The 22,594-nt window shown below is 42.1% G+C and overlaps 3 protein-coding genes across 5 annotated transcripts in view; all 3 read left to right on the plus strand.

The window, feature by feature from the left end:
* The window catches only part of MAPKAPK5 (MAPK activated protein kinase 5), a 28,122-nt gene extending 19,441 nt beyond the window's left edge, over positions 1 to 8,681 (plus strand). For 2 of the 3 annotated variants that reach the window (XM_005298592.5, XM_065568785.1), the window contains 6 exons: positions 311 to 498; positions 3,170 to 3,290; positions 4,007 to 4,137; positions 7,003 to 7,118; positions 7,997 to 8,101; positions 8,488 to 8,681. In XM_005298592.5, coding sequence (XP_005298649.1) covers positions 311 to 498; positions 3,170 to 3,290; positions 4,007 to 4,137; positions 7,003 to 7,118; positions 7,997 to 8,101; positions 8,488 to 8,582 — 756 coding nt within the window. In that variant the 3' untranslated portion in view covers positions 8,583 to 8,681. Of the gene's footprint in view, positions 1 to 310; positions 499 to 3,169; positions 3,291 to 4,006; positions 4,138 to 7,002; positions 7,125 to 7,996; positions 8,102 to 8,487 lie in introns of all 3 variants that reach the window. The other variant, XM_005298591.5, reaches the window with a different exon arrangement.
* A 6,437-nt stretch (positions 8,682 to 15,118) lies between these two features.
* On the plus strand, positions 15,119 to 21,986 carry LOC101942032 (disintegrin and metalloproteinase domain-containing protein 9-like). Its single transcript, XM_065568784.1, has one exon. The coding sequence runs from the start codon at positions 15,237 to 15,239 to the stop codon at positions 17,430 to 17,432; it is 2,196 nt and encodes a 731-aa protein (XP_065424856.1). The 5' UTR covers positions 15,119 to 15,236; the 3' UTR covers positions 17,433 to 21,986.
* Positions 20,222 to 22,594, plus strand: LOC101941774 (disintegrin and metalloproteinase domain-containing protein 20-like). The gene has a single exon (XM_005298747.3). It carries the CDS (start codon positions 20,222 to 20,224, stop codon positions 22,472 to 22,474), a length of 2,253 nt encoding a protein of 750 aa, XP_005298804.2. The 3' UTR covers positions 22,475 to 22,594.

Genomic DNA, 22,594 nt, shown 5'->3' on the forward strand with positions numbered 1-22,594 from the left:
AAAATACACAACTAATTTAGCTGGCAAAAATACTTAAAATTTAATCTTTCTATTTAAGAAAAAGGTAAAGTATTAAGCAGCTAATGGGAGGGGAAAAAAAACTTTTGAAATCTAAATTCTTATAGAGTTTGGACACTTTTTTCATTGATTTTGTTTTTCCCTCTCCAATAAACTAATTCAGACCAGACCACTAGATAGAGACCAAAAGGTATTTCAGCATTTCATAAGAAGTCGTGTAGATCTTTTAACATGGCTACACAGTGCTTTGCCGTAAGTTGTGCCCCAAAAGTGATAATTTCCTTGCTTTCAGAGCTGTGACTTGTGGTCCCTGGGTGTCATTATTTATGTGATGCTGTGCGGATACCCTCCTTTTTACTCCAAACACCACAGTCGGACAATTCCAAAGGACATGCGGAAAAAGATCATGACAGGAAGTTTTGAATTTCCAGAGGAAGAATGGAGCCAGATCTCAGAAATGGCAAAAGACATTGTGAGAAAGTGAGTCAGTTGAGGAAAATGTTATATTACTCTTTATTATTTATATCAAGACATTGGAAAATCACTAAATATTTTGTCACTAAAGGCTCCGTTTTCAAAAGGAAAAAAATTGTCTACCGTGTATAAAACTGGAACATTGTATTTCATATTCAGCATGAACAAAGGTTGGTAAATGTTTTCCCTTGTTTCTCTCTTTCCAAACCACGGTCTTCACATTTTATCGGCTCTTACCACTAAATTATTTAGAGTTGCATGGAGATTTAGCCTTTAACGGGGAGCAGTACGGTTATATCCTCATGCAACACTTCTGGAAAAGTACAGGTGTTGAGTGCGTAGTGCACGTGTACCCAGTCTAAAACAAGCAGCTGATCAGAAATGGTTTTTGAGCACAGAGCTAAAGTTTTTCTGGTATGTATTTTATCAAAGGGACACTGTCAGGTCACGTTTGGCCTAAAATTTGAGCGTTAAAATCTGTTAAATCCTAAGACCCCCAAATAAGTATTTCTGTACATTTTTTTTAAAAGCAAATAAATATTCCCTGAAGTGTTTGCAGCTCAAACATTGCAGCACTCTGCTATTGCATGATAACCAGAAAATGGAACTGATCAGAAGCCAACCGCATTTTTAAAAGTGAAATTGACTAGTTGCATTTTCACTGTTCAATCAGAGAAATGAAAAAAAAAAAATTAAAAGCAACATAAATAGTGAAAATCAAATCTATTTAATTATTTTAACCTGACACTGTCCCCTTTAAGGAACTGTAAAAACTCCAGGAGCATACTTTTGTAAATATTGGAGGAACCTGTTTTTAATGGTATAGAGAAAGTCCAGAAGGGCTTTGACATACAAATTGCAGTTATGGTTTCACTGAAACCTTCACTTAGAGGGAAATCAGCTTTTTTCATACAGCAGCTTCACTCTAAGAAGGTTCCCCTGTATTTCAAAATGGCCACGATATTGGATTCCACAGACTGTCACTAATTTGGATAAAGTCAGTTTTCTTTCATTCTCTTTAATAAACTTTCAAAACTACTTTTCCTCTTTGTCCTTCTCCAGCAAATGTGTCAGAACCTGTCTATGGCTTGATGTGCAGTAAGATATTTAAGTCTGTATATAGGATTCCCTTGTTTGAGAGAGGTTCTTAGCCTGTATGTGCGCTGTTTTCTGTTTATTTTGGGGTTTTAAAAAAATAGATTGTTATTCACATGAGCCTTGGCTCTGGAGGTCACATTCTGCCTTCAAGTGGCTGCTTGCTTTGGAGCATGTTTAGCTGATATGTGGCCTTGATCTTTACTTAAGAATAAGAATATAAATTATCCCTTTTAAATCTAAAGGAAAAAATACATATGGCTTGGGGTCTTGAATCAAAACTGAAATGGAGACTTGTTTGCCACCTGTGCCTTGTACCTAAATCTATGGACTAGCCTGGGGCACTGCTGACACTTCTGTAAAAGTCACCTACTTTTTCTTTCTATATTGAACAATTCTGCTATACAATCAGATAATCAGTTTACTGTATAGTTGTGCAAGAAAGTTAATTGTGGCTTAAATAGACCGTATTGTTTTGTCTATTTCCAACTTGACCTTTATCTTTGACCAATCAGCAATACCAATAATATATCAGCCATAATACTGACATCTTATTTTATATTAAACAGTTGTGCTTAATAGTGGGAGCTTTAATTTTCCTGCAGAATCTTTTCCAGACTGCTCTTTCTAGTGAATGTCGAGTGATTTGTCTTTCTCCCATTGCTACTGTAAACATTCTCTCCATAACAATCCATAAGGTTTTCACAGAATCTCACAATGCAACTCTTCTTTACAATCCTATCTGGGACTCTACAGTTGTTACATTAGAGTAAAATTGTGCTTTGAGTGTTGGTATAAGAAACAGCTATCTGGCAGTATAGAAAGTTAGGTGGAAATAGCTAATTTATCCAGTTATCATGGGAGAGCGGAGTATTCTGGAGGCTGTGCAATCAGTGTCAGGGACGGAAGGGAAAGGAGGCCATCCACCTGTTGCAAGCACAGCCATTAAATAGTTGCCTAAATCAGTAGGTCACTGGAGAGTTCTTTATATTAAGTGCTGCTAATTCACCAGAGATAGAGGTTGTCTCAGTTGTAAAGGTGTCCACTTGTCCATCCTTCTGCTGAGGAAACAGTGCAAAGAAGTTGCATTATAGGGGCAGAGTCTGTTCAGTAAACAAATACCTAGCTTTGAAATTCTGCCTTACTCCGCATGCACAAAATCCTTGATTAAGTAAGTCCCACTAGCTGGCAAATCTGTAGAAGTGCATTTCCAGAGAATGTTGATCCTTTTTGTGTTGGGTATTTCTTAAAGGAGGAGAACTTTTTCTACCACAGGATCTGAAGATACACGTTAGCTGAGTGCAGTCATTACAGGATCCCTTTCTCACTTTGTGTCACTGAAGATACCCACTGTGACTCTGCAGTGCTTAAATAGATCTCCAGAAAGAGTCATTGGAATAAAATGACTGATGAGGAGCAAATCGTTTGTGAGAGGTTTTGTTGGCATTCTAGTCAAAGAAGAACTCTCATCTCTGGGGATGGTAACTGCAAAATTAAAAGCACTCTGATTCTAGGCAGAACAGAAGGTTGTTGCTTAGAAAGAACGGAGCATCTTTAAGGACCGATTTGTTTTCTCTCTCAGGCTGCTGAAGGTAAAGCCCGAGGAACGGCTGACTATAGAAGGAGTCCTGGACCATCCCTGGCTAAACTCCACTGAAGCTCTCGATAACATTTTGCCCTCTTCCCAAATGATGATGGACAAGGTTTAGATAACGTTTTATTATTTCAAAAAGGTCAAGTCTGGAAACGGGCCACATTGATGTTTGTTAAGCATTTTGTTTTAAAACTATGTCCTGCAGATTAAGAGCTCAGATGTTGATGACCTTCAGAAAGAGAAGGAGAATCTTTGTTCCTGAAACCAAAAAGTTTCATTTAAAACTGGGCTAGAAAGAAAATGCTTGAAGATCGGCTGTAAAGAGCAATCCTGACCTAGTGAGACTCAGGAGGAGATGGACAGTTATAGTAAATGTGACCTATTAGGGCTCTTCTGTCTCTAGGTGCTTTGCTCACTTCAGTATTGCATCCTTTTTCTCCTTCGTTTACCTTGGTTCTGCAGCTATGAGTCCATTGGTTGGCAGTCAGGGGTTCAGCTGTGTGGTCTGTATCACCCCCTTTAAATGACTAAGTGGAAAACTCATTTGCACAAAGGTGGCCGCACACTCAGGTCTCTAAGATCATGGAAGTTAGACATGGAGAAGACCCATTAGACTGAGTCCAGGCCCTTGTAAGGTCAGGATATTATCCAGCACAGGGTCACTGCTCAGTACTGAGCTGGTCTTGTGTAGCACAAGCATGATTTTATTGTGCATCCCTGAAATGTGTGCAGGATTTTTATGAAATGTTTTTGTACTGGCTTATATTGGCCTTTTATACACAAAGGAACTAATTAAAAGACTATGTGTAACTTTTTCCATTCCAGGCAATGGTTGCTGGGATACAACAGGCTCACGCAGAACAGCTTGCTAACATGAGAATCCAAGACCTCAAAGTCAGCCTCAAACCCCTCCACTCTGTCAACAATCCAATTCTACGCAAGAGAAAATTGCTAGGGTAACTTTCTAAAAAAAAATTTCTAATGTTTTACAATCTAATAATTCCTAAATGTCAGAAGCCAGGATGCTTCAATTGTTGTTTAACACTTAAACCTCTGTTAAGGTTTGTTTGACTGAAATTCCTAAAATGTCTAGCTGGTTGGTTGGCTAGTTCCTACTTCCTGTGCTGAAACAGCCGGAGTCAAACCTAGTAACCATAATACATGTATAGCATCTTCACAGCTCATCAACAACTCATGTTGATTTAATTAATTACATTATCCACCCCTAATTCATGATTAATAGAGTCCCTTATCAGCCTCTCCATTATCTTGCCCAGGGTGCCGCTGTTAGGCTGTCAGGCCTATAATTACCCAGTTCATCCTGTTTACCCTTTTTAAAAATTAGCACAACATTAGCTTTCTTCCAGAACTTCCCCAATGCTCTCAGACTTATTGAAAAGCAAAATTAATGATCCAGTGAGCTCCTCAACCAGCTCTTTTAAAACTCTTGGATGCAAGTTGGACCTGTTGATCTTAAAATGTCTTATTTTACTAGCTTCTGTTTAGCATCCCACAGAGATACTAGTGCAAGGCAAAGTGTAATCATCACTGTATGATGAAACTAGATCATATTTTTCTCCCCAAATATACCACAAAAATATTTATTGAACACTTCTGCCATTTCTGCATTATTATTGATAATTCAACCATTTATTCTAGCAAATTACCATTGCCAGAATACTTTTTGTTTCCAATATATTTTTAAAACTCCTTATTATCCTTAACACTGTTGGCCATAGATGTTGCCCTGTGTTCCTTAGCTTCCTTTATCAATTTTCTACACTTCATAACTTTTCTTTTATATTCATTACTGTCAGCTTCTGTTTTCTTCCATTTGTTATCTATTTTTTTATTTATAAGTTTGGTATATTGTATTAGGAATTTATGGACAGGACTTAAGAGGCACTTCGCAATCTACCTACCAAAGAGCTAAAATTTAAGCTTAACAAGAAAAAAAATTCTTTTGACACATCTGACACCACTTAAAATGACAAAGGTTCAAATTAAGGCTAACAATCAAACAGTATGTGAACTTCAGAGCAGGTAATACACGTAAAATTCAAAAATTGGAAGCAGCAGACTAACTATAACTTGTAATGGTATTTTGGATAGAGTAACTTTCCATTTGAGTAATAAGCAGATGGAGTATAAGTATATAGTTCTTACAAGTACAGTACATTGAGTATAATTTTTTTTTTTCTGCTGTAGTTAGAAGCAGAGTAGCTACTCTTCTTGTTTTTTCCCCAAATACTGTTTGTATTCAGGTAGTTGGAATCTTTTATTACATTGTATTATGGCATTTTGTTTGGAAAAATAGTTGAATTTTTTTTTTTAAATCTCTAGTTTTAAATGTATGGAAGGGCATCTCAAGAGGGGCCCCGAAGGAATCAGTTACAGGTCCAGTTCTGTTCAATATCTTCATCAATTATATAGATAATGACAGAGAGAGTACACTTATAAAGTTTGCAGACAATACCAAGCTGGGAGGGGTTGCAAGTACTTTGGAAGATAGAATTAAAATTCAGAATTATCTGGACAAACTGGAGAAATGGTCTGAAGTAAATAGGATGAAATTCATTAAGGACAAATGCAAAGTACTCCACTTAGGAAGGAACAATCAGTTGCACACAGACAAAATGGGAAATGACTGCCAAGGAAGGAGTACTGCGGAAAGGGATCTGAGGGTCATAGTGGATCACAAGCTAAATATGACAGGTTTCAGAGTAGCAGCCGTGTTAGTCTGTATCTGCAAAAAGAACAGGGGTACTTGTGGCACCTTAGAGACTAACAATCCTACGATTCTATATCATTTATAGTTAGAATGGAGCAGACCTAGCTATAAGAAAGCGGTTAGAGCAGGACAGCTTGGGACTCAGGACGTCAAGATTTGTTCCAGGTTCTGCCACTGATTCACTGGGCAAACCACTTCATCTCGCTCTGCTGCAGTTTACTCCTCTGACAATTAGGATATTAACTTACCTGCTAGGAGTATTGAGCATGTTACTAGATTCATGGAGGCAGGGCCGGCTCCAGCTTTTCTGCCGCCACAAGCGGCAAAAAAAAAAAAAAAAAAAAAAAAAAAAAAGAGCGGCGGCACTTCAGCGGCAGCTCAATCGCGCCGCTTCTTCTGCGGCACTTCGGCAGCGGATCCTCCCTCTCAATTCGGCAGCAGCTCAAAGAGGAAGAGAGGGAATGGGGGACCCGCTGCCGAATTTCCGCCGAAGACCCGAACGTGCTGCCCTGATACCAGACGGAGTGCTGCCCCTTTGAATTGGGCGCCCCAAGCACCTGCTTGCTATGCTGGTGCCTGGAGCCGGCCTTGCATGGAGGGTAGGTCCATCAGTGGCTATTAGCCAGGATGGGCAGGAATGGTGTCCCTAGCCTCTGTTTGCCAGAAACTGGGATTGGGTGAAAGGGCATGGATCACTTGATGATAACCTGTCTGTTCATTCCCTTTGGGGCACCTGCCATTGGCCACTGTCAGAGGACAGGATACTGGGCTAGATGGACCTTTGGTCTGACCCAGTATGGCCGTTCTTATGATATTAGTAAAAGTCTTAATCTTCTGATCTAAGGTGCCATCAAAAGGCAGAATACTATGTCAGAACTTTTGATAAATCTACTTTCTTTTACAGGTTTCCAGATCCCATAAGAGAAATATACATGGGTTCAGAATTGTGTATTGAGTAATGGATATGATCAGACTTCTTTCAAACTTCTGCTATTAGCAGTTATTTTCTTCTTAGATTTGGCTTTTGGTTACATGGCTGTGTTGTGCTCAGACTGTCATAGTGTTTCCTTCTCACTCCCATCTGTTACAGCACTAAACCGAAGGATGGTGTCTATATCCATGATCCTGAGAACGGAAGCGATGATTCCAATGTGGCTCTGGAAAAACTCAGAGATGTCATTGCACAGTGTATTCTACCACAGGCTGGTAAAGGTCACCGCTTTTAAGAAAGCTAATGCATGTATACTGTGGTGCCAGTTTAGCCCCTGTGTCAGCAATGAAGGAGTATGCCCAGCGTTCCTATTGCAATAGTCAGTCTCAGGAAATAGGGAGCAGATTGCCTGACACAGAGTCCTAAAGGGGCTTGTTTTATAGCTATAGGACAATAGTTTCCTTGCAGGAAAGCCCAGCATCTTTGGAATTGTCCCTTTTTACCAGCCCTGAAGGCAAAGCTAACACACACATGAATCAATGTCCTTTTGCCCTAGAATGTGTATCTCTAGGACACCTTATACAGGAAATTTCATTGCAAAAGATTGATTCATATACATAACTTTGGTGCAACCCTTTGCTGATTTATGTGTGATGTGATGTCTAGCTAGAAGAGCCTTCCAGTGCTTGGGAGTCACACATGCCACTGTAGGGGATCTGTGGAGGTGCATATTGTCAGTTATGCAGCCTTTTGAAGGAAATCAGCACCCTGTTAGTCAAGAGGCAGGAGAGGATAGAAGGCAGATCTACAGAGCCTGGGCAATGAGTTGCTGTTCAAATCAGTTACATGGATTCTTCTTGGTACGGCCCAACAGAGACCTGGGAGAAGGAGGGATTGAGATGTGGGCAAGGTCACTGCAAAACTTTCCAATTACAAGAATAGGATTGCTCTTTGTAACGGCATGTGGATTGTAAATTACCTGTGTAATAAAGTGTTCACACCTTGCTTTAACAGTGGCATGTGGTGCTATTAAACTGGCTTTCTAAACAAAGCCTCTGCTCCCCAAACCAGTATGCAGGAGAAAAAGAAGGGTGCATCCTTTGCTGAGAATTTATATGACAAATCTGTTTTATCTGGTCTTTCTTTTAAATAGGAGAGAATGAAGATGAGAAACTGAATGAAGTGATGCAGGAAGCATGGAAATATAATAGGGAGTGTAAGTTATTGCGAGACACTCTACAGAGCTTCAGCTGGAATGGTAAGTGGCGCCTTCTCCTAAGACAGAGACTGCTCTTGTCTGCAGGGTATGTTTTGAAACCGTTTTAACAAACCTGTTTTAAATCCATTCAGGCTTAGATGGCCCCAATGGTGTCAGTTTTGCCAGCACAGAGCATGAATTAAATGGTTTTTTAAAACCTGTTTAAATTTTATGTTTGAGGCTCAGGTAACCTTTTCAAAAAGCACCTAAGTCCCATTGATTTTTGAATGTGGGTTAGGCCTCTGAGTCACTTGGGGGCTTTTCAAAAGGTTACCCTAAGCATTACTGTCCGGGATCAAAGCATCAGTTTGTATTCAACCAGTTATGACTGTCTGCTTTCCTCCCTGCACCACACTGAAGCTGACTTGCTTTTTCTTTAATTTCAGGCAGAGGATTCACAGATAAGGTGGACCGGCTAAAGCTGGCAGAAATAGTGAAACAAGTTATTGAAGAGCAGACAAACTCCCATGATTCACAATAGCTAGAGCTTCTTACTATTTTTTTTTTACCATTTGAAAGCTGTTCTTTAACTGTAAAATATTTTTTATGTAAATTAATAAATCATAATTATTTCATTAAATTTCCACACTGCTTGAAAATCCTGTATAGTTGTAGATACAAAAATCATTGGTACTGTAATATTTTTTTAAAACTCAGTTCCTCAAGGTATATATGATTACTCATGTACTGTTAATTCATGAGTCCCTTGAATGGGACAAATTATATTGTTAAAGACCGTTTGTTTTCTTAATAACCAGATGCAGAAGCAGCCTTCCATCTGCTATACTGACAGCTGCAATGACTAAGTATATGAATGAGACAACTACAGTTTCTTAGCATTTTGCTCAGTAAATATTTGAAGCAAGTGCCATGGAACAAACTTCATAGGCATCCTTTTTACCTAAAATCTGCAGCATTGTAGTGACAGCAGAATAACTTTCTCCTCTGCCAGATAACCCAAGAGCCACTCTTAGCATTGCTAAGGAGACACGTACTCAAGTCCATACTCTTGCTATAATTTTCAGTTCTGATTGGTAATTCTGTACCTCTCTTCTCCAGCTCCACATTTTGCTCCTGGCTTCACCAGGACTTGAGTGGCTATTCAGCATCAGATGCCTTGTCTTCATTTTAAAATAGTAGGGGAGAACTTCAGTAACTTGTGCTTATTGTTTTTATTTTAATAGTGATCTCTCCCTCAGGCAGCAACATGTGGGTGGATTTGTTTGCCTTTTCCCCAGATGAATAGTTGAGCCTGAGTTTTGTTTCTTTTTCCACCACTCCACCATTTTCCTTCTGGAATATATAACCCTGTTGAAGCACAGAATCAAGCTTGTCCTCCTGGCTGGAAGGGATCATCCTGTGTATAATCACAGTGCTGCTGTGCGAGATGGCTAGTGGTCATCCATCTATGTCCCTCACTGGAGTCCAAGCACATCCGCTCTGTGATTTTCTTGAGCTTCATCTGCCTGGGGAGAGATTGACCCAGAGCTGCCCCCGACTCAAGTCCCTATGCAGCAGCATACTGTGAAGGCCACCAAGGGCAAATCCTTAGTCTGAAACTTTGGCTCAAAAAAAAAAAAAAAAAAAAAATCTGCTTTTTTTTATAATTTAAAAAATAAAATCTGTAAATATTTCTAGTTTTCTATTTTCTGATACTTTCCTTTCTTTTGAGACTCGTTGAAGGCTTTTTATAGAGATATTTTGGTACCATACCTGTGCAGACAGAGAACGTATGGTCTGCAGCCTGAAGTGCCAATTCAGGGCTATTAGGAGTAATTACTCTTGAACTTTGTTACATTTCATAGCTCATTACTCTTGGGTTTACATTTAACAACCTGAGCCATAAATCTCCCAGTGTACTCAGTGTGGCAGTTGGGCCACATTCTATCTTTTTCTAAATCAGACTTCCTCTTACCTGTTTGCTTTGGCTGGCAAAGCTGCATCTGATACTTTTTGTAGGATTTTGTAAACAATTACTTGGTTTTTCCTACATAAAGGAGATGTTTCCGTTTGCATTCTTTTCCAATGCATACATTGTCTGTGTGTCGGCTGTTTTGATCCCTTCCAGCAGTACCCCCACTGCTTAAAGCTTTAAACGGCCTGATTATTGCAATTTTAGGACACAGTCCTTACTTAGCTAGCACCTTTCCTGACTACAATGGGAGATTTTTGCCCAATAAGAATAACACCCTTAAACACTACATGGAATACTTGTGCACCGATACATACTAATGAGAAAGGTAGTGAACTAGCAGGCAATGAATAATGGTTTTATATTTCCTTGCTGGAAACCTAATTTTTTGGTAAAGTGAACTTGATGTCTGGCTAGTTCTGGTTAGTAACGGTCCTGCCCCATAAAACTATATGAGATGGGAATAACTTCCAAGGCTGTGGTCCATAGGACAAATGGAACATGGATACTTTAACTGTCCTCCTCCATAAAAGAGATGCCCTCTCCAGATTAAGGCATAGGTACAATCCGTTAGCAGAAATGAGCATTCTTCACTTCTCTGTAGTAGCAGCTGCAAGGCTTCAGGCTGGTACACCTTTCCTTTGCACTAATCTCTCGCTCATGTCAACATCCATAAAGTCTTTAAATATTTGAGATTGTTTTAAACTTTCACTCGACGTCTGTTTTTCCTGGGACATCTTAATTGTCAACTTTTAAGCATGGTGTATGGAGAATTAAACAAGGCAGTCACATCATTTTAATAGGGATTGTGTAGCTAATTCCCCACAAACGGCTTTGAAGCTTTATCCTGTAAACCAGGAGGCCCAAACTTTGCCCAACTGAGCACCGCACTGGCATCTTCCCAGGAGCATAAGGCCACCTGTAGCTCGCATATAAAATGGATCGGATTGTAGTTATCCTCATCTTTAATATGGAATGCTGGGCAACAAAAAATACTGGTCCCAGAATGCCATGCTCTCTTGTGATCCAACCAATTTCTGCTTTGTGAGCAAGATGGAGTATAGCATGCAGGGACCTGTTCTCTCATGCAGGTTGCCTCCAGTATTAAAGGGGATCATGACAAGGCTTGCCTTATAGAATTCCACAGGCCAAACTTTGGGCACTACTGCCTTAACCAGTGACCTGGTATTTCCATATGGCTTTGCTTTGGAAGCGAAGCCAAGATGGGATTCCCCAAAACCCCTTTGGTGCTGCTATTTTGTAATCACCTGTAAGAAATAGCTTCAAACTGTTTCCACAATACAAAATATCCATTTTGTAGAAAACCTTAGAGTATTATGGCAACTACTTCTAGGAGAAATCCAAACCAGGGCTAGAAAATGGGAAGGAAGACCTACAACTGGCTGGCTAGTTACTCAGCGTTGTGACCGAGTCCCTCCTCCATTTATCGGTTTTAATTTATTTAAATGACAGGATGACTTTGTGCCGTTAGTAATTGCAAGATGGGTAAATTCAGGCCTGACTTAGAACGGTTTCAGTATTTTAACAGTGCAGGTTTGGAGGGGGAGAAGTCAAATTTCCAAGTCTCTGGTGGAAAAACTGCCTTTTGTAAGTTTACTTTGATATTGTCCATATACTAATTGAGACTAGATTAATCTGAAATGCGTCGGAAGGAAGAGATTAAGGTGACACAGTTGAAACTGAAGGTCAAATGGCTTTATAAAATGAGAAAATGATTTATTTTACTTTTTAAAAATTAGTTAAATTTTTGAATTCAAAATTAAATACACTAATGGATTTCATTTAAATATTTAAGTACATTTTATTTTTTCTGCCCTATATCTTTATTTTTCAGTGGATGAAACTGCCAGGTATTTTGTCTTGATTGTGCATATTTTTGTTTGGTAATAAACTCCACCAGTTCTCCTTAGCAGACTGTAATATTTTAAATATCTTGAATTGAAAGGGTCTGATGGATGGTACCCCATAAAAGAACCTTTCTTTATAAAAACACAAAGGATAAAGGAAGCTACTATGCGAGGGGTTCTTTTGTTTTTAAATAAAACTCTAAATAAATCTTTGCCTGAAATCATTTGACCTTTTTATATATTTTTTTAAATATATATCTGGCTTATCTTATGATTTGACTGTTTGGGGCTATTTAAAAAAGAAAAGATTAGAAGAACTTGTCTAGAAAGAGAATGTGTTGGCTTGGAAATAGGAAGTTGTTAAATGATATCATTACCACGTGTTTTTCCTTTGGAAATCTCTCTTGGAACTCTTCATATGCCATGTTTAACTTCTGTGTATTAAGAATATTTTCATTTCTCCTTTTCAGTGTTATCTGTAATATTAGTTTATTTTGGATCAGTATTAGATTGTAAATATTATTCATCAGTGTACATAAAAAGTGATTTTACTAAACTTAAAAGGTATCTGGCTTTTTTGTTTGGATCAAGGCTGAATTTAAATCTTTGTAGCTCAAAAGGGAGAAAGGGACAGTCGTGTGGTCCACACCCAGGACAACTGGGCTCTGTTTCTCTCACTATGTCATCTGACCTCTCTGCTTCAGTTTTACCTGCCTGTAGTAGAATGGAATAGTCACATTCCTTTGTACCTCACAAGAGTGCTGGGTGGCCTAACTTATTCATATTTGTAAAGTGCTTTGAGATAAAATGTGCTGTGTTTAAGGGCAAACTACAAAACTGGGCTAGACAAAGTACCAGAAAATAAAGGTAGGTGACAATCTCACACTGATAATTATAGGTGGGGCAAGATAACCTGTCATCTCTTCTTTAGTAACTATGATGCCTCCCTGTAGATGGCAGCATTATACACTCAATAAGAATACAGTTTAGCCCCATTCTGTCAGAGTATATACAGTAGAACCTCAGAGTTACAAACACATCAGGAATGGAGCTTGTTGGTAACTCTGTTCAGGGTTACAAACATTTCAAAGAGTTACAGTTGTTCTTTCAAAAGTTTACATAAACAACTGAACATTGACTTAATACAGTTTTGAAAGATTACTATGCAGAAGAAAAATGCTGCTTTCCCTTTATTTTTTTCATAGTTTACATTTAAACAGTACTGTACTGTAGTGGCTTTTTTTCTTTTTTGTCTCTGCTGCTGCCTGTTTGCGTACTTCCGGTTCCAAAGGAGGTGTGTGGTTGACTGGTCAGTTGGTAACTCTGGTATTTGTAACTCTGAGGTTCTACTGTATAACTTACTGTAGCTGTAATGTTTGAGTTGCGGAGATAAAGTTGATGGTAGCTAAGACTCAATTTAATGTTTTAAATCTACTATGGTAGCTAAGACTCAATTTAATGTTTTAAATCTGATGTCTCGTTTTACATTTGGTGACCCCACGCTGTAAGGGTATTCCTGGAAGCAGAAACTAGTTATTCTTATTTCCTTAATGAGTTGCATAAAGGGAAAACTCTCACAAGGCACTGCATTAAAGAAAATGAAGCTGAAGCAAAGGAAGGCATTGCAAGGTTTTGAGTTCACTATGTTGCGATTTCTATCTGGAATGATGTTGCTTTCATAAGAACTTTACACAAATGGGAACTGTCCCAAGATTTCCCGTAGAATTTTGTTCAACCTTTCAGTAAAGAACACCCTCTACTAGGAGACTGATGTTTTTTCTTGCTTCTTGGGTAGTTAGTTAACTCATACTTCACTGTATTACAGTCTGCATTTGATATCAGTCAGATATCTTCAGAGCCCGGTTAGAATATGGCAGGAAGACGGGAAAAGACTGACTGTCCAAAGGCACGTTCTGATTGATGCTACACCGTGACACCAACCCAATGAGGAGCTCATCAGTGAAAAATGCTTAAGAAATCTCTGCACTCCTAAAGTTGACAGGGAATGGAGGGGAGACGTGCTGAAGATAGGCAGGCTGGGGCTGGAGGGAGATGGGGAGGACACGGTAACAGCAATTTTGGGGCATTGCTGCCTCTCCAACCCACTTTCAATTGTAAATAACCTAACTGTTCAGTAAAACTATTTTTAATCATTAGCATAATAGAAAGTGAGTGGCTATTTGATCTGTAAAGCATCGCTGGGACATAGCATCCATGTTGCTGGAGAAAGGAGGAAAGAACAGGCCTAAAAAGTCCCGGTAACTTAAAAAGAGAGATTACAAAACCCCCAACAAGCTGTGTAGACGTAAAATTGTAGCGGGCAGGAAGCTTTCAAGCCTCTTCATTTTCTCACCCTACTGTGAGAATATCTCCCAGAGCAGAAGGCTGCATTGCTCAGTGCATGCAACCCACTTTCCAAAAAAACAATTAAAAATATATATATAAAATGTCAGCTTATGAGCAGCAATAGGGTGTTTAGAAAAGGGCAATCCGCTAGCCAGTGTGCCAAAAAGCATTCATTAATAACCCAAGGTGTGTCTTGTTGCTATATTAGGGCCCAATGAGTGACTGAGGCATTATTCACCACCCTTTATCTTTCCATTGCCTTATTCATTCCAAATTTATATCGAGTAGAATCCCAGGGATCCAAATCTCCATTTCATGCCCATCCCTGCATGGGGGAACACATGGCTGCATTCTGAGCTTCATGCCGTAGAATGTTCACATTCAAAGAGGCACGAAGAGAAACAGACACGATCTGGGCCATTCCATTGCCGCAAAAGTTTCCGGAGTAACATTTTATAAGTGTTATCCTCTTCCTAGTTTAGGCGCCTACATTTCCTTTCACAGACAGATTTGTTAGTGTTTCTGTGCTGTATAATACAGCGGAGTTGGGCTCTCTGGCTGACCTGCTGCTTTGTTGGACGTAGTATTGCCCTGCCAGACAGAGAGAGCACCCCTGAAAATACAAAAGACACAGATGGGGAGGGTGCCCATAAAAATGTATGTGAAAGGTGGCAGGCAGCTTTGATACTCCAGGTGGATCTAGCTGGTGATATGTAAGGAGGGTGTGGGGAATATAACTTGGTCATTAAAATGTTCAGAGTCAGAGAGGGAGGCAGTTAGCTGGGGGTATGGGCAGCAACTAGCAATGGAGAAAGGGGCATTACCTTTGTCTTTTTAAGATGCTGGGCTGTACTGGGTGAAGGAGCTGCTCTGTGATTGAATTAAGGGCAGTACTGCTGCGTTAACACACCCCAAGATTTCCCTTCTCTGCTGCAGTTTGGGCATCAGCAACCATAAGTCAGAGCCAGAGAGCATTCAGTTTAATCCAGCGTTAATACCGAGGAGTCTGATGGCAAGGGACAGAGTGCTGCTCCTCAAACTGGGCATCTCCATGGTGCTGCTGGGGTCTCTCCTTCCCAGCACAGGCGCTAGTCCTCATCCACCTCCACGGTTTGCTTCCTATGAAGTGATAGTTCCAAGGAAGCTAGCACCGAAGGAAGGCAAAGCCACCAATGATGAGGTGTCCTATGTCATCAAGGCAGAAGGAAAGAACCACATTGTTCACCTAAAGCAGAAGAAAGGATTCCTAGTAAAAAATTTCCCAGTCTTCACTTACGATGCTAGAGGTCAACTGAGAGTAGATCTGCCCCATATTCCAGACGATTGTTACTATCATGGGTACGTGGAAGATACCCCAGAGTCTCACGTGGCCCTCAGCACCTGCTCTGGACTCAGAGGGTTTCTCCAGATTGGGAGCTTAAACTATGGCATTGAACCTGTGGAGACTTCCTTTACATTCCAGCACCGTCTTTATCGGACAGAGGAGATGGAACCCAAGGCTGTGACGTGTGGATTAACCGCCAAAGAGATCAAATATCAAGCTTCTGAAACAGAGAGGAGGCAGGTTCCCAAAGCACAGGAATTTCATCCCTGGACGCACACTAAGTATATGGAGCTTCTTATAGTGGTGGACAAACTGCGGTTTGAATATTCAGGCAGAAATATAACTAATGTTTCAATGCAAGTTGTTGATGTAGTCAGTATGGTGGATGAGCTTTTTTATCCTCTTCGTCTTCGCGTACTACTAACTGGACTAGAGATTTGGACAGAAAGCAACCCCATCAAAATTACACACAATATAAGTGAGGTTCTTTCCAATTTTAACCTTTGGAGAAAACGTCACATTTATCCACGGGCGCCACATGATGTAGGACACCTGTTTGTGTATATGAACTTTGGAGCAAACATTGGAAAAGCGTACCTGAGAAGTGTCTGTGATAAGAAACGTGCATCGGGTGTCGAAGCATTCATGCATGGCCCTTCAAAGGAGTTTGCTGTGCTTGTTGCTCATGAGTTGGGACATAATATTGGCATGAAACATGATGGAAAAGAGTGCGTATGTGCCAATGACAGTACCTGCATCATGAATGCGCATCATATACAAGTCCATCAATTCAGTAACTGCAGTTCTAGAGACTATTTTGACCTAACAGTGTCAGGGCAAGGACGCTGTCTGAATAACATCCCAGAAATTGAAAAACTATTTCACGTGCAGCATTGTGGCAACTTCATAGTTGACCCAGGAGAACAGTGCGATTGTGGCTCCAAAAAGCAATGTAAAAAAGACCCTTGTTGTGATCACACTTGCCAGTTGAAGCCAGGGGCTATTTGTGATTTGGGACAGTGCTGTCACAAATGTCAGTTTCTTCCAGAAGGAAGAACATGCAGAAAGAAGACAAGTGAATGTGACCTGCCTGAGTATTGCAATGGGACTTCTCCGTGGTGCCAAGAGAATGTGTATATGCAAGACGGGACTTTATGCAGTGACAATGGCTACTGTTTTCATGGGTTTTGCTCTACTCACAATTTACAATGTCAATACCTCTTTGGCAAAGCAGCCATGGCAGCTCCAGAAAGTTGCTTCAAAGAAGTGAACTCAAAAGGGGATCGGTTTGGCAACTGTGGAGGGGATGGGGGAGATGTAAAGTTTGAGGCATGTAAATTGGAAAACATCTTGTGCGGAAGGGTGCAGTGTGTGAATGTAAAAAGAATACCGCGGGGAGAGGATCATACGACCATAATTCAAACTCCAGTGGATAATATGTGGTGCTGGGGTACAGACTTTCACGTGGGGATGGAGCTTTCTGATACTGGTATAGTAGACGATGGCGCAAAGTGTGGTACAAATAAGATTTGTATTAACCATACATGTGTCAATGAGACAACAGTGCTGACATCCAACTGTACTGTAAAGAAGTGCGGCGGCAGAGGGGTTTGCAACAGTAATGGGAACTGCCACTGTAATGACGGTTGGGCCCCTCCGAACTGTCAGTTCGCCGGCTTTGGAGGAAGCATTGACAGTGGGCCCCCACCACTTTCCAAAATTGGACTCTTTAGTTTTGTCGGGACTATTGTGGGCATAACCATTGCTGCCGCTATAGTCGCTGCAGCTATTGCTCTCTTACTTAAAAAGCCTGTAACAAAAGTGATTCGTAGCGCATCTGAAAGCGTTGCGCAAATAAATCTCTCTCGCAGGAGCATGTAAAAATAAGGCAGCATTAGCTTCAAAAAGCCAGTGCAGAGTGGCAAGTCCATGGTTTAGGGCAGGGGTCGGCAACGTTTGGCATGTGGCTCGCCAGGGTAAGCACCCTAGCAGGCCGGGCCAGTTTATTTATCTGTTGACGCGGCAGGTTCGGCCGATCGCGGCCCCCCGTCCCGGACCAATGGGGGCGGCGGGAAGCCGCGGCCAGCACATCCCTCGCCCGTGCCGCTTCCTGCCGCTCCCTTTGGCCCGGGACGGCAAACCGCGGCAAGTGGGGGCCGCGATCGGCCGAACCTGCCACGTCAGCAGGTAAATAAACTGGCCTGGCCCGCCAGGCGCTTACCCTAGCGAGCCGCGTGCCAAACGTTGCCGACCCCTGGTTTAGGGTTTCTCAGAGCAGTTGTGGAAATGCCTGGGGAACCCTGCCAGAGAATCGATGGGTCCGGATGACTAGTTTCAATAGGACTCATGTAAATTTACTTTATACATACGCACACACACTTTTGGCAGTTTGTTCTGTTTTTAAAAATATTTAAATAAATTTGGTCTTGGAATCAAATAGCAAAACGGTCAGCGAATTAAAAAACGGATGGATTTAAATCTATTGATCATCCCCCCGCCCCCCCATCAGCCCTAAGCAATTCACAGCTTGTCTGTGCCAGGGTTTGTAACTGGGGTCTGACTGGAATCCGGCAGCCTTGCTTCCCCGTTCATCCCCAATGTGTTTTTTTAGGATACTGGTGAAGTGGCACACAAGCTGGCAGAAGAGGGGCGAGACCCAATTGGGAGTTTTAAAAACGTAATATGTAGGGCTAAGGTTCCTATTTTTTGCCATTTTTTTTCTTCACAACCCACAGTTTTTTCCCTCAGCAGAGACTGGTAGCACCTAATATTGTCCCCTTCAGTAAAAGTCAGCTTTCCAAATGGCCGTCATCTCTCCTTGTTCTCAGTGAGACAGAAGCCACAGGCAGCCCTCAGTTAAGATGGCTGCCACTTCCCTACAGCCTGTGGAGGAGGGCTTTAGGCAGCTCTTAAAAGAAATGGACACTGTCCATGTCCCCCATTGTTACCCATGGGGCTAAAGTACTGGTGCCCTGAGGGAGGAGGGTGGCCTCATATTCTCTGAGGAGGCAGAGAGGGGCACTGTGAAGAACAGGAGGGCGGAGTGAGAAAGGGCCGTTGTCCCCAAGGGAAGCACACTAGCATGGGCAAATACAGATGAGTGAAGGAAGAAGCCGTGGAGGCTTCCCAGAGAGGGTCAGGAGGGAGGTGGGTTATCGGTAAGGGCAAAGGCTAGAGTGGGATCAATGGCAGCCACTCCCGCCTTACCCCACCCCAGGGCGTAGGAGAGGGCAAGTGGAATCCCCTCCAAGCAGCCAGCAAGGGGCGGGGGGATGACCCCTTTTTGTGGTTTTTAGCAGTTCAGGTTGAATTTTGAAGCTCACAGAAAATCAGGGTCGGGCAGCCTCACCCCTGTAGGCTCAAAGGTCAGAACGCAGACCAGGAAAAAAAAAACAGTTTAACAAAACAAAACAAAACAAAAAAGAAGTCCCTCGCTGTTTAAAATAATCTCCTGCTACGTGGGGAGCTGAGTCATGATTTTTAAATGCTTGTTTTTGGCAACACAGCCTATGGCCCTCCTGCATTTTCCCCCTTCACAAGCCCCTGTCCCCAAGCCTCAGCATAGTAGCTGCTGACAGCCATCCAGCGCCCCATTCACCAAATTGTCCCCTTCCAACACATCAAAGGATTTCTCCAGGCACACACAACTCATTATCTTAACACTGGGCGGCGTTGGAAAAGGAGGTAGTGGAAGACTGACATGGCTGAGGGCCGGGATGGGTGCTCTGTGGTGTACAGGAATCGGGGCAGTGCTAAATGCTAGATACCATTTCATTTCTGTCGTGCAGTCGTGGCACAGGTCCCACGTGCAGCACTATTTTAATTGCGTCACAACCAGGACTTTTGTGAATTGTAGCTTGAATAGCTGCACCAGCTCTTGTGAGAACTGACTCAAGGAACGGGGCGTAGCTGGGCTTTCACGGCGCTGGGTTCTGGCATAGCTTGGAAACGTGCTAGTTTTACACACACACACACACACACACTCACACACTCTCTCTCTCTCTCCTGGAAAGCCCTAAAGTCTGTCTCGGCACAAACCACACATGGCTACGTTCTAAGCCCCTCTCCAACCCGAGCCACATGCCGTAGAATGTTCACGTTTAAAGAGGCAACAAAACAATCAACCGCCATCCCGGCCATTCCATGGCAGCAGGAATTTCAGGGGTTAAACATAACCCGTTTTTTTTTGTTTTGCCCATTTAGAAGCCTGGATTTCCTTGCATACAGCGGTTTGTTAGTGGAGCTGTGCTTTATTATATAGTGAGACGGTCTGTTGCGCTGTGGTACTTGGTATCACACAAATGGTGAGCACAATCCATTGATGTTACAAAAGCGAGATGGGCGAGGAAGGAGCCCACAGAAATGCGGGTGTGAAAGAGGGCCGGCCCCTTTGTGCATTACTTGATGCTGATCTGGAGCGTGAAATGTAAGGGGACAAGTTTTACTGGGTCTACTCACTAAAGCTCAGAGAGGCAGTTGGCAGCGGGCATGGGCAGCAGTTGGGAGTGGCGAGAGAGAGGCATTACCTGCTGCTTCTTAAGATGAGAAGGAGCCACTCGGTGATTGAATTAACGACCGTGCTGCTGAGTTAACACACCCCACAATTTCCCTTCTCTGCTCCAGTTTGGAAAGCAGCGACCATAAACCAGACCCAGAGAGGATTAGCGTTAATGCCGAGGAGTCTGATGGCAAGGGACAGACTGCTGCTCCTCAAACTGGGCGTCTCCATGGTGTTGCTGGGGTCTCTCCTTCCCAGCACAGGCGCTAGTCCTCATCCACCTCCACGGTTTGCTTCCTATGAAGTGATAGTTCCGAGGAAGCTAGCACCAAAAGAAGGCAAAGCCACCAAGGACGAGATGTCCTATGCCATCAAGGTGGAAGGAAAGATCCATGTAGTTCACCTAAAGCAGAAGAAAGGATTCCTAGTAAAAAATTTCCCGGTCTTCACTTATGATGCTAGAGGGCAACTGAGAGTAGATCAACCCCATATTCCAGATGATTGCTACTATCATGGGTATGTGGAAAATACCCCAGAGTCTCACGTGGCCCTCAGCACCTGCTCTGGACTCAAAGGGTTTCTCCAGATTGGGAGCTTAAACTATGGCATTGAACCCGTGAAGACTTCCTTTACGTTCCAGCACCGTCTTTATCGAACAGAGGAGATGGAACCCAAGGCTGTGACGTGTGAAGTAACTGATGGAGAAAGAAAACGTCCAGCAACAGTAATGGAGACTAGGAAGGACTTAATAGGTAAAGACCTGTCTATAAGATTCAGACACACCAGGTATCTCGAGCTCTTTATAGTGGTGGACAAAAAAATGTTTGACTATCATGGGAAAAATGAAACCAATGTGACATATCTCGTTGTTGACACAGTCAACATGGCAGATTCTCATTTTCAATCTCTAAAGTTACGTATACTTCTGGTTGGGCTATTGATCTGGACGCAAAGCAACCCCATTAACATTCCTGAAGACATTAGGTTGCTTCTTCAGAGTTTTAATGACTGGAGAAGACTTAATATTTCTCCACGGGTGAAACATGATGCTGCACACCTATTTATTTATAAAAATTTTGGAGCTCTAGTTGGGAGGGCATATGTCAGTGGGATCTGTGAAGGCTATTATGGAGCAGGAGTTGAAGCATACATTTATGATTCTCCAGTACTCTTTTCAAAGGTTCTCTCTCATGAACTGGGTCATAATCTTGGCATGGAGCATGATCACACAGGCTGTATGTGTGGCAAACACACCAGCTGCATCATGAATGAAGCGAGTTCAAGAACCAGTCTATTCAGTAACTGCAGTAAAAATTATTTTTTAGACCTAATGGATAAAGGAAAAGGAAACTGTTTGTTTAACATCCCTGAACCTCACACACTTTTTACCCTTCAGCGCTGTGGTAACAAAGTAGTGGACCATGGAGAAGACTGTGATTGTGGGAACCTACGAGAATGTAGAAGAGATCCTTGTTGCCATCACAATTGCACACTGAAGCCAGGAGCGGTTTGTTCTGTTGGACAGTGCTGTAGAAAATGTAAGTTTCTTCCACCAGGAAGAACATGCAGAGCAATTACAGACGAGTGTGACCTGCCCGAGTATTGTGACGGGATTTCTGAGTGGTGTCCTGAAGATGTGTATAAGCAGGATGGAAAGGCATGCAGTGACAAAGGCTACTGTTATAAGGGGAAATGCGCCACCCATAATTTACAGTGTGAAAGTATCTTTGGAAAAGGAGCTAAAGCTGCTCCAGAAATTTGCTTCAACGAACTGAATGTAAAAGCTGATCGGTTTGGCAACTGTGGGGGTGACGGGAAAGAAACTGCGTTTGAGAAATGCAACCATAGCAACATTTTGTGTGGGAGAGTGCAGTGTGTGAACGTAAAAACCGTACCTGTCTTGGAGGAATATGCAACCATAATTCAAACCCCTATGGGCAATGGGTGGTGCTGGGGCACAGACTATCATCCAGGGGTAGATATTGTTGACATCGGAGTAGTGGCAGATGGCACAACGTGTGGCAACACACAGGTTTGTATGAACCGGACATGTATGGCTGCTTCAGTGATTAAAAGAGCTTGTGATGAAGACAAAAAGTGCAGCGAGAGAGGAGTTTGCAACAATAATAAAAACTGTCACTGTATCATGGGCTGGGCCCCTCCAAACTGTCAGTTCCATGGCTTTGGAGGAAGCATTGACAGTGGCCCTCCCCCACAAATAGTGAGTGGCAAAATCTGGTGGGTTTTTTGGGCAATACTTGGCCTTGCTCTCCTCATCCTCATTGCTCTTATTCTTGCTGTAAGAAGATTCAAAGAGTCTATCCTATCATGTCTGCGTCGTGCATTCCTCAAGAAGCCGCAACCAAAAGGTCATCCAGCAGAGAAGGATTCAAAGAAGTCGGAAGGAAGGAAACCACATAAGTGAAATGCACAATGGAAAATCCATCATTTAGGGTTTCTCATTGCTGCCTTAGGAAGGCTGGTGGTCCTGGAGCATCAGTGGATCCAATTTACTAGTTCAGGGGGTTCGTTTAAAGTTATAAAT

Source organism: Chrysemys picta, chromosome 15, assembly GCF_011386835.1.
Source record: "Chrysemys picta bellii isolate R12L10 chromosome 15, ASM1138683v2, whole genome shotgun sequence".
Taxonomy (NCBI): Eukaryota; Metazoa; Chordata; order Testudines; family Emydidae; genus Chrysemys; species Chrysemys picta.

Coding starts and splice junctions, on each gene's coding strand:
- LOC101942032 (XM_065568784.1), top strand. CDS start 15,237: ATGGCAAGGGACAGAGTGCTGCTCCTCAAACTGGGCATCTCCATGGTG.
- LOC101941774 (XM_005298747.3), top strand. CDS start 20,222: ATGCCGAGGAGTCTGATGGCAAGGGACAGACTGCTGCTCCTCAAACTG.